At 49.6% G+C, this 11075-nt stretch overlaps 1 protein-coding gene across 1 annotated transcript in view; it reads right to left on the minus strand.

Annotated features, from left to right (window-relative positions):
* Positions 1-249: 249 nt before the first annotated feature.
* Positions 250-11075, minus strand: part of LOC114045502 (acyl-CoA dehydrogenase family member 11-like) — a 28598-nt gene continuing 17772 nt past the window's right edge. The window contains exons 5-14 of the mRNA XM_027865548.1: positions 10786-10928; positions 10025-10174; positions 9011-9105; positions 6926-7025; positions 6216-6356; positions 2786-2878; positions 2319-2426; positions 1544-1715; positions 1087-1153; positions 250-518 (exon numbers count right to left, since the gene is read on the minus strand). Coding sequence (XP_027721349.1) covers positions 374-518; positions 1087-1153; positions 1544-1715; positions 2319-2426; positions 2786-2878; positions 6216-6356; positions 6926-7025; positions 9011-9105; positions 10025-10174; positions 10786-10928 — 1214 coding nt within the window. The 3' untranslated portion in view covers positions 250-373. The remainder of the gene's footprint in view (positions 519-1086; positions 1154-1543; positions 1716-2318; positions 2427-2785; positions 2879-6215; positions 6357-6925; positions 7026-9010; positions 9106-10024; positions 10175-10785; positions 10929-11075) is intronic.

Raw genomic sequence — 11075 nt, forward strand, 5'->3', positions numbered from 1 at the left:
GTTGAAATCCAGCCTCAGACACTTCCTAGCTGGGTGACCCTGGGCAAGTCACTTCATCCTGTTTGCCTCAGTTTCCTCATCTGTCAAATGAGCTGGAGAAGGAAATGGCAAACCACTCCAGTATCTTTGCCAAGAAGACCCCCAACGGGGCCACCAAGAGTCAGACCCATCTGAAACGACTGAATAACAACAAATCTGTGTATACCTACATTATGTGTCTATGTAACATTGCATGCGTATACATAGGTATCTTACTGAACACGAGGAATTCAGCACATTTAATTCATGCTGGTCCTCGAGCATATGGTATGTTTACAGCAGGTCAACTTCGTTTCCCTTCTGTTGAGGGGCCTGACCCGTGGTTAGTCTTTTCTTAGCAGGGAGCCTGGGCGCCTTCCTTTCCTCTGGAAGCAGGGCTTGCCTCGTAGACCAGAGCTAGGTCTCTGCAGACGGCATCGGCCCCATCGCAGCCAGCTCGCTGAGCCGTGTCTAGGGGACAGAGGTCTTGGTCACACCACCTAGGGAAAGAACCTGTTCAGTTGAGGAGTCTCCTATGAGCTGCTCTCAGGGGAGGGCCGAGGCGGCAAAGCTCTCTTTGTTTCTGACTCCTCTTGGAAGTAAATTGCTCTCTGGGCCACGGGCCTACCAAATCAGGGCCAAGTCACCCCCAAATTACGTGGCACCGGGTGACAGGAACAGGAAAGCATTCTTGTTCCAAGCTGACTTGGAACAGTTCATGGGGCTGATCTTTCACCTCTTCCCCAGAATTGACTGGCTGATTTCCAGATTTTGTTCCTGTCTGGGTTTCCTGAATGCAGTGAAAGAATAGCCTGTGCAAGCATCCCAGGTAACATACGTGTTAGGTACAGGACAGCCTGTTTCTTTTGAAAGGACAAAGAAATGGCTCATCTGAGTGAGGCTATGTGGCACTTCAAGGTCAGACCCAGGGAACGATGAGGAAAAGGCTGTCACCAGATTAAATTCCACCGAGTTTTGAGCTGGTGACGGAAGTCTGGGGGGCAAACTTGGTCTGCCTGTTACGTGGGAGGAACTTGGCCAGGCCCAGGAGATGGCGATCCTCTTTACCTCTGTGAAGCATAGACGTCAGAAGGGGAAGCCTCGGCCCAGGCTGCATGCTCTATCAAAAGTGCCCCTGTACAGAGAGCAGAGAACCAAGGAAAGAGTGAATGCTGTTTCATGGCAGTCCCATTCCATTCCCTGGGACTGTGTGATGTACGGCTGAAAGGGGATTTGGGAATCCTCTAAGCCCACCACCTTCTTTTACAGATGAGGAAACAGGCCCAGTGAGGCCACAAGATCATAGAGTTGGAGGGGTCCAGAGGGGGTCACTTAGTTGGACGCTCTCATTTCATGAAAGAGGAAACGGGCTCAGCGAGGTTTTGACTTGGCCAGTGTTACAAGAGTAGGGTTGGCGTTTGAACCAAGGTCTTTGCCTCCAAAGCCATTGTTCTTCCAAGGATACCATGTTGCCCCTGCCCTCCCCAACCGAAATGAGGACATGTGGAAGAAAGGAGGGAACTACCTATATAGATCCTGGCCAGTGTATAGGCCAGGGTCCTGGCCACCATTTCCATGGAGGGGCTGCCCTGCCCTAGGAGTCTCTCCACCTGGCAAGTCAGCCTCCTGAGGGCATCCTGCAGGCGCTGGATGGAAGGAGCCAGCTCTGAGTGGTTGGTAGCAGAGGCCACCTTCTCCTGGGGGGGAAGGACAGACAGGGCATGACAAATCTTATTAATGGACTCCATCAGAACCTGTCCTTGGGTAGCTAGCTCCCGGGGCAAGTAGGGGAGTCCTGCTCTATATAGCCTGTGAGCATCTCAACAATATGGCCTTCCTGCAAAGGAGGCTTACAGTTCCTCAGGCTCTCATGGTTGTAAAGGTGGCTCACCCTGCCCCTCACATGAAGCCAAGTGCCCCGTCTTATTTGATCTGCACAGTCACCCCCATTGTACATGTGATGATAAGAATCCCCCATGAAGGGAAACGATTCCAAGAAATGGCAGAGCTAAGATCCAACCTAGGTCTCTTATTCCAAATCCAGAGCTCTTACCATCTCTAGCTGCCCTGGAGTGAGCCCCCCAGCTTTGTAGACTTCAACTGACAGGCAGGTGACGCAATTCTTTTCTGAACACACCAGTTGACTAGAAGCAGGGACATGCTTGCCTGTGGGGGAGCATCCCCTGCCAGGAAATAACCCCCTTACCTAGAGGATCCCAGGCACCCTCAACTCCGGGGTCCACTGAGACAGGAGGAGGGGGCAGCAGGACTCTGCTGACAAGCTCCCATTAGCACCTCACCTGGACAGATGCTGAGAAGGCCTGTATCACCTGTCCTTGGCTCTTGGCCAGGACATACAGGGCATCTAAGGCAAGGACGTTGGTGGTTCCCTCCCAGATGGTCAGCACCTGCAGAGGGGAGAGCAACCCTTCTCCCTATTGCTGGGGTCTTGGGCCTTGCGGCAGTCAAGGGGGTTTCCTGTCAAGTTGGATTACCTTCCCTCCCCCTATTAGGCCCCTCTGCTGCCTACTGATTCAAAGTCCCAATTCCTGGGGTCCCACTGGTCCCTCCATCCCACTTCTGGCTCTGAGTGCAGCCCAAGAGTCACGACATGGAATTTCCAGTACAAACCCAAGCTGGAGATAAGGAAGTCAGGAACACGGAAGAGCCACTGGATATTTGCACAAACCAGAGGCCTTTGGCACAGGGCTACTGGCTGGTGTCCTTGGAAGTCACTGCCTGGTGTGTTTGGTCTTGGGGCTCCTACCTGTGTGTCCCGAAGAATGCCCGCCAAGCCTGTGTCCTCCATGTAGCCCTGCCCGCCGAAGCATTCCAGCCCCTCAGAGACAACGGCCATTGCCTGTGAGGAGAGGGTCTGGCTGGAAAAAGGCCGCATTTTTTCATCCCACCCTGTTCCCCGGACACTACAGGTTTCTGGGAGCCAATGAAATGCTCCCGGGTGCATCTTGGGACCTAGGGTGACTACTTTGATCACCCTTGTCTGCAGGCAGGAGGCTAGGGGTGGGGAGCTGAGCCCAGAAATTCCGGGATGATCCGAGCTGGAAGGGACCCCAGAGGTCATCAGTGGTGCTCCAAAAGTTGGCCAGTGCTTTTCCTCCCAACAGTGCCACGAGGTAGGTCACAGGATCCTAGATTGAGAGCTGGAAGGGACCTTTGAGGGCACGGAGTCCAACCCCCTTATTTAAAAAGAATATTTATTTTCCATTTTCAACATTTACGTCTACAAATTTTCTCCCCGTCCTTCCTTTCCCCCATACCCAAGAGGCGTGCAATCTGATATAGGCTCTATGTGTACAGTCATATTAAACATATTAACATATTAGTCATTGTAAAGAATTAGAACTAAAGGGAAAAACCATGAGAAAGAACAACAAAAAAAGAGTAAATGGTGTGCTTCGATCTGCATTCAGACTCCATGGTTCTTTGTCCGGATGTGGATGGCATTTTCCATCATGAGACTTTTGGAGATGTCTCAGATCCTTGCATTGCTGAGAAGAGCTAAGTCTATCAAAGTCATCACAGGGGCAGCTAGGTGGCACAGTGTATAGAGCACTGGCCCTGGAGTCAGGAGGACCTGAGTTCAAATGTGGCCTCAGACATATAACACTTACTAGCTGTGTGACCCTGGGCAAGTCACTTAACCCCAATTGCCTCACCAAAAAAACCAAAAAAACAAAAAAATTCTGGTTTGGGGCAGCTAGGTGGTGAAGTAGACAGAGCTCTAGGCTTGGAGTCACAAGGACCTGAGTTCAAATCTGGCCTCAGATCCTTGACACTTACTAGCTGTGTGACCCTGGGCAAGTCACTTAACCCCAATTGCCTCACCAAAAAAAAAAATATATATATATATCATATATATTATATATGATATATATTATATATATCATTTTATATATATATATGATATATATAAATAAAAAAGTCATCACATAACATGGCTGTTACTGTGTACAACGTTCTCCTGGTTCTACTCACTTCACTCAGCATCAGTCCATACAAGTCTTTACAGGTTTTTCTGAAGTCTGCCTGCTCATCATTTCTTATAGCACAATAATATTCCATTACATTCATATACCACAACTTGTTCAGCCATTCCCCAGTTGATGGGCATCCCCTTAATTTCCAATTCTTGGCCACCACAAAAAAAACAAAATGACTGCTATATTTTTTTTTAAGGCAATTGGGGTTAAGTGACTTGCCCAGGGTCACACAGCTAGTAAGTGTCAAGTGTTTGGTCTGAGGCTAGATTTGAACTCAGGTCCTCCTGACTTCACGGCTGGTGCTCTGTTGGATCACTGCGCCACCTAGCTCCCCCTTGCTATAAATATTTTTGTATATGTGGGTCCTTTTCCCGTTTTTATGATCTTTGGGATACAGACCTACTAGTGGTATTGCTGAATCAAAAGGTATGCAGTTTTATAGCCCTTTGGGCATAGTTCCAAACTGCTCTCCAGAATGGTTGGATCAGTTCACAACTCCAGCAACAATGCATTAGTGTTCCAATTTTCCCACATCTCCACCATTTATCATGTTCCTGCATTGTCATGTTGGCTAATCTGATAGGTGTGATGTAGTACCTCAGAGTTGTTTTGATTTGCATTTCTCTAATCAATAGAGATTTAGAGCATTTTTTTAATATGACTATAGATAGCTTTAATTTCCTCATCTGAAAACTGCCTGTTCATGTCCTTTGACCATTTATCAATTGGGGAATGACTTGTATTCTTATAAATTTGAGTAAATTATCTAAAAATGAGGCCTTTATCAGAAACACTGGCTGTAAAAATTGTTTCCCACCTTTCTGCTTCCCTTCTCATTTTCAACCTCCTCATTTTACAGTTGATGAAACAGACCCAGAGAAGTTAAGTGACTTGCCCAAGGTCACGTTGCTAGTAAAGTGTTCGAGGTGGAATTTAAACTTTGAAATTGAGGTAGGTCTTCCTGACTCCAGGTCCAGCACTCTCCATTACACCACATTACGGTTATCCTTTCCACATCACGATTTTCCCCAACACGGTTTTGATATATCATGGGTGGGCATAAGAAATTAGATGGAAATTTTTTTTTTTTTTGGAGTTCTGGTGGAAGCTTCAGACAACAGGCAAAGGAAAACAGACAACACACACAGAAGTTTAGAAACAAATGCATAACATATATGTATAGTATTGTATACTGTACAAATTTTGCAATAAGGTACTGTAAACACCCCATAAAAGAAAAAGAAAAAAAATTCAGACTTCTTCTCTGGTATGAAGGGAGGCCCAAAACATTTTACACAGATTTTCCAGGTTGTGGGAGTGTCACACTGCTAATGCTGGATATGTGGAAGGGATAAGTGTATTCTCATTTTTGAGATATAGGAAACTAAGCCCCATCCAGAGAGGAATGGCTTGCCCAGGGTCACAGGGTCATGGATTGAGAGCTGGAAGGGTCTTTAGAGGTCCCTTACTCAAACCCCCTCTGAAACCCGGAGAGAAGCCAGGTGACATGAGTAATAAGCAGTGGAGTCAGAATTTGAACCCAGGCCCAAATCTAACTTCCTTATTTTATGGGGAAGAAGCAGGCTCAGACAGGGAAGATGACCTAGTTAGGGCTGCACAGTGAGTTAGTGGCAGAGCTCAGGAGGAAACCTGGGGGCCCTAATTCCCAGTAGCCCCTACACCCCCAGGGGTGGCAGAGGGAAAGGAGCTGCCCTGTGGTGGATCCAGAATCCTAAAAGATTGGACCTCAGGCACTTCCTAGCTGTGGTGTGACCTTGGGCAAGTTACTTAACCTCTGTCTGCCTCAGTTTCTTCAGCTGTAAAATGGGTTTAATAATTGCACCTACCTCCCAGGATCATTGTGAGGATCAAATGAGATAATATTTGTAAAGCACTTAGAATAAAGCCAGGCACGCAGTAGGTGCTTAACAAATGCTTGTTCCCTTTGCTTCTCCCCTCCCCTTTCTATAGCACTTTAGAGTTTATAAAACACACCCACAGTTTACAGATTAGGAAACTGAGGCTAAGTGACTTTATCCATGGTTACATAGCTACGTGGTAAAACCAGGACTAGAACCCAGGTCTTCTAGCTTCAAGGCCAGTGCCCTATCACTTTATGTCCCACTGCTTCTGGACTGAGAGAAGAGCATAGGACTGAGAGGAGATGAGGCGTGCTCGGATCAGCCGGGCTCTCACCTGCTTTGCAGTATAGAGCTTGGTCACGGAGTTCAGCAGTCGGAGGAGGTGAGAGTCTCGGGCGCTGGCCAAGTTGGTCTCCTCCAGGCCGAGCAACCTGCCCACCTCCATAACCAGGAGGAAACCACCCCGAGTCTGCACCTGCCGGGCCAGGGAGGAGGAAGGGGGCTGTGGGAAGGAGGGTGGCCCAAGGAGGGATCGACATGGGACTAGCCCTGGCCCCAGAGGCTTGGCAGAGAAACAGCCGCCCAACAATGCTGATTTCTGGCTCACTCCACTCTTCTGCCAGCCCACTTTGGCTTAGCACCCTCCTCCTTCAGACAGCGGGACCCTGCAAGCACTCACTCTCCACCCACCTCCTCTTCTGACAGATGAAGAAACTGAGCCTGGAGAGACTTGATTTTTCCCAGAATTGTGTGGCTAGTTAGCAGCAGAGCTGGGGCTACCCCCCGCCCAGGCTTCCCCTCTTGTAGATCAGTGAGATGACATTCTATGGCTTGGATGGGGGAAGGGGGGCCAGGGTGTGAAGGCTCTCTGTCACTGCCTGTAGTCTTGGTCAGACTGCAGTCCCAGGTTCATCAGCCCTTCCTCTTGGGGGTGGGGGTGCCCTCTCTGCTGGAATGAATGGTGGGGGGCTGGGAGCTGTCTGGAAGGTGTTCTGCTCCTCCTAGGCTGAAAGCAGAGACCTGTGGCATTGGGGCTGCTCTCACCTCCATCCGGGCCAGTGTCTGGGTGTGCAGTGGGTGGTCTTTGATGAACTTTCCAAACGCAAACCTCTGGGTGGCATACTCTCGGGCCATGGTGACCACCCTGGGGAGGAAGATATAGTCAGGTTCCTGTGCATCCTTTACCTTCTCCTTACCCCAGTATGAAGGAGCCAGTACTTCCCATTATCCACTTTGGGCAACAAGGAATAATTAAAAACTCTCTCAACTCACTACAGCCACGGCTAATGCTATCCTACTGTGGTCCAGTCTCCTTCACACTAGGACAGGCTCCCGGTGGTGAGAGAGGAGAGGAGTCAGTTTCTCAAGATGGGGCCAGGTGGGAAAGGGGTGGAATGTATGAGGTCTGCACTCCTATTCACGAATAGGCTTTGTGAGCCTATTCGTCCAGGAGAAGGACAGTGGGATGTCTCTCCTCTTTTCTGGGTGCCCAGCTCCGGCAGGAAAACTTACAGGACAATGTCCTATAGCAAAAAGAATGTTGGGTGTGAATGCAGGCAGGACAAGTTTTTGAATTCTACCTCCTAAGCTTCTAGCTGTGCAACCCCAGACAAATCCCTTTACCTCTCAGAGTAAGTTTTCTTATCTGCAAAATGGGGACAATTACATTTGCTTTGTATTATCTCATGGCTATTGTAAGGAAAGCACCTGTGTGACACTGGGCTACTCACTTCATGTCTCTGTGCCTCAGTTTTCTCATCACTTAAATGGGAGTAATGCTATCAGCTATCAGAGGCAACTAGATGGCTCAGTGGCTAGATCTTTGGGCTTGGCAAATCCAGCTTCAGACACTAGCTTGTGTGACCCTGGGCAAGTCACTTAACCTCCATTTGCCTTAATTCACTGGAGAAGGAAATGGCAAACCCACTCCAGTACTTTTGCCAACCCCGTAAGGGTCACAGAAAGCTGGACCGGACTGGACAACAGTAGCAACGATGCTACCAGCCCTAACTGATTCACGGGGCTGTTGGGAGGGCTGTGCTTTGTTTCCACAGAGGATCAAGATGGGTGTTATTACCATCAGCCAGGGCAAGGCTCAGCAGCTCCAGGCCTTGAGCTCCCCAAAATGGCTTGAAAATCCCCCCTGGGCATGGGAGCCTCTTTTGCTGCCAGACTCACCATCCCTTATCTGCATGCCCCCTTTCTTCCTTGACCCAGCCTTCCCCTGCCTCCTTGACCCTTTCATGGTCTCAGAGAGAGAGGCAGGATTGCCCAAAGGTTTTGAGTTCAGGTCTGGGTGGCATAGCTTTAGAAAAGATGTGGGAGAGTATCTGGAGGAGGGAAGAGGCCAGAAGCCTTTCCTATGAGGAACAGTTGAAGGAATAGGGCACGTGCAGCAGAAGCACAGACCCGGGGGTCCAGAAGAGCCGTCTCCACGTGTTTAAGTTGGCCTGTAGAACTGCAGGGTGCTTGAGGTCACGTGGGTACGAATTAGGGATCTGTCTGGCCTCGGAGGGCAATGAACTCTGGTCCTAGGATCTTAAACTGGGGGAGACAAATTTGTGCTTCATGGTCCCTGAATCTGTCAGGACAGGGGGGCCACCTCTCAGTGGGGGTCTCTCTGCAAGCAGGGACCAGATGACCCCGTAGGGGGCATGGTGTCTTTATGTGCTGTTACTGTATAGATTGGTCTTCTGGTTCTGCTCACTTCACTCTGCATCAGTTCATCCATGTCTTCCCAGGTTTTTCTGAAATCATCTCGCTTCTCATTTCTTATAGCACAATAGTGTTCCATCACACTCCTATCCCACTACTAATTCAGCCTTTCCCCAAAGGATGGGCATCCTCCTATCTCCCAGTTCTTTGCCACCACAAAAACAACTTCTCTGAATATTTTTGTCCACGAGTGTCCTTTACAGCTTTCTTCAATCCCTTTGAGATCTAGGGGATGGCATTGAAGGGATTCCAGTTCAGGTCTGGGTCAGATTGGCAGCCACTGAGGTCCCTGTCTGGCTGTGAGAGTTAGAGATCTTTCGAAAGCCTTTGTCTCCCTTTTCCCTGCCCTGCCCTGTGTCACCGTCTCGTCATTCTGTATCGGATGGCCCTAAAGGGGCCCCATTCCCCATTCACCTCCTCATGAAGCCCACGGCACATATGGCATTGTATATCCGGGTGACGGTCAGCATGTCAGCGATGGTGGCCACTCCCCGGCCCTCCTGGGAGATCTAGAGGCAAGGCAGCTGCCATAAGCAAAGGGCATTTGGGCTCCCTGCACTTGCTACTGAGAGCAAGGTGCCAGGGAGTGGGCACAGCTCCAACCCTGAACCCACCAACACCACAGGGACGGAAGAAACCCTGCTCCAAATGAGATAACCATGTGTAAAACGTCTTACAAACCTTAAAGCACTGTATGATGCTAGCTATAACAATAATTCTCATTATGACCGTCCTATATACATGCTAGCTGTAATTAGTATTATTGAAGCATCATATAAATGCTACTTCTAATAATAATAATTACTAAAGCACTATGTAAATCCTACCAATAATAATAGTTCTCTTGATTAAACACCATATAAATGCTACCTATAATAACAATAATTATTAAAGCACTATATAAATGTTAACTATAATAATAAGTCTCACTATTATTATAGCACTATATAAATGCTACCAATAACAATAATTATCATCATTATCATTTATATAGTGCCTACTATGTGCTAAGCACTTAACAATTATTATTTGATTCTCACAACAGTCCCAGGAGGGAAGTGCTGTTATTATCCCCATTTTACAGTTGAGGAAACTGAGTCAGACTGAGATGAAATGACTTGCCTAGTAAGGGTCTGAGGTCAGATATGACCTCAGGTCTTCCTAACTCCAGGCTGTTGTTATTTGAAGTCAGCCACACCTGGGTTCAAACCCCAGCTCAGCCGCTGACTGCTGGGTGACCTTGGGCCAGTCATTTCACCTCTGTCTTCCTCAGTTCCCCTCAGAGAGGGAGGGGATTTGTCCTGTTCAACGACTTTCAACATCCCTTCCAGTTCTGTACTTGGAATCCTAGAAGTGGCCTGGAATGGGGCAGATGGACAGCCTTCTGAGGGGTCCCATAACCAGCAGAGCCCTCTCCCGCCTCCTCACCAGGTGTGCCCGGGCCCCGTCCAGCAGCACTTCAGCAGTGGCCAGCTGGTGGGTGCCCAGCTTTTCTTTCAGACGTTGCACCTCCAGGCTGTTCGGCCGTCCCTGCTCGTCTTGTGACTTCAGGAAGAAGAGGGACAGCCCCTGGGTCCCCTGTGGCACAGAATCTCCGCATTGGAAGGGACCCTGGTGGCGCTCTAGAAATCCCCGCTACAGCGCACCTGACCAGCACTCACAGAACTTTCGCTTGCAGACCTCTAGAGACAGGCAACTCACCACCTCCTCAGGCAGCCCACCCTACTTAGGACTAGGGTTTGTCCTGTCTCGAGCCTAAACTGGCTTTTGGCCCCTTCCTCACCTCCCCGGGGTTCTACCCTTCATCCATCACGTGGCGGCCCCTTAACTACCTTGAACCAGCACGTCTCCACACCGTGAGCCTGGTCCAAGCAAAGAAAACCCAACTTCCTCACAGACATAGACTGGAATCCCAATAAAGTTGTATATATTCTATGTGGGTTACAGCTGGAGGGAGAGTTGGACACCATGGAGTCCAACCTTTTTTTTTTTTAATGCTGTCACGGAGAGGTTGGGGTGATTTGTCGAAATCTGCACAACGTTTGAGGGCGGACCTGAAGCCTGGGCTCAGAGCAGAGCTGAAAGGGGTCTGCACACCCACCTGCAGCCTTCGGGGGTGGGGCCAATCCCCAGAGCGCAGAGAATCCCGAGGGAGCCCCGCTCTCTTACACCTTGTCCAGAGTGCTGACCTTGGTGACGGATCCTTGGGCGTCCCTGATCCGGGCAAGGGCCAACGTCATGTCAGCGTCTGTCGATGATGTGAACCACTTCAGTCCGAAGAGTTTGTACGTGCCATCTTCCTGCTTGAGGGCCACCGTCTCGGTGCCGTGGGCTGAGGAGAGACACGGACGCGGGGCTGGCCTCCAGCTGCGCCCCCAGAGTCCCTGGGCTCCTCTGCCTTCGCGCCCACTCACCCACGTCAGAGCCTCCCTTGCATTGGGCCATCCACTGGCCAGAACCCCTGAGCTCCTCCGCCTCC

This window comes from Vombatus ursinus, unplaced genomic scaffold (assembly GCF_900497805.2).
Source record: "Vombatus ursinus unplaced genomic scaffold, bare-nosed wombat genome assembly UNPS02001287.1, whole genome shotgun sequence".
Taxonomy (NCBI): domain Eukaryota; kingdom Metazoa; phylum Chordata; class Mammalia; order Diprotodontia; family Vombatidae; genus Vombatus; species Vombatus ursinus.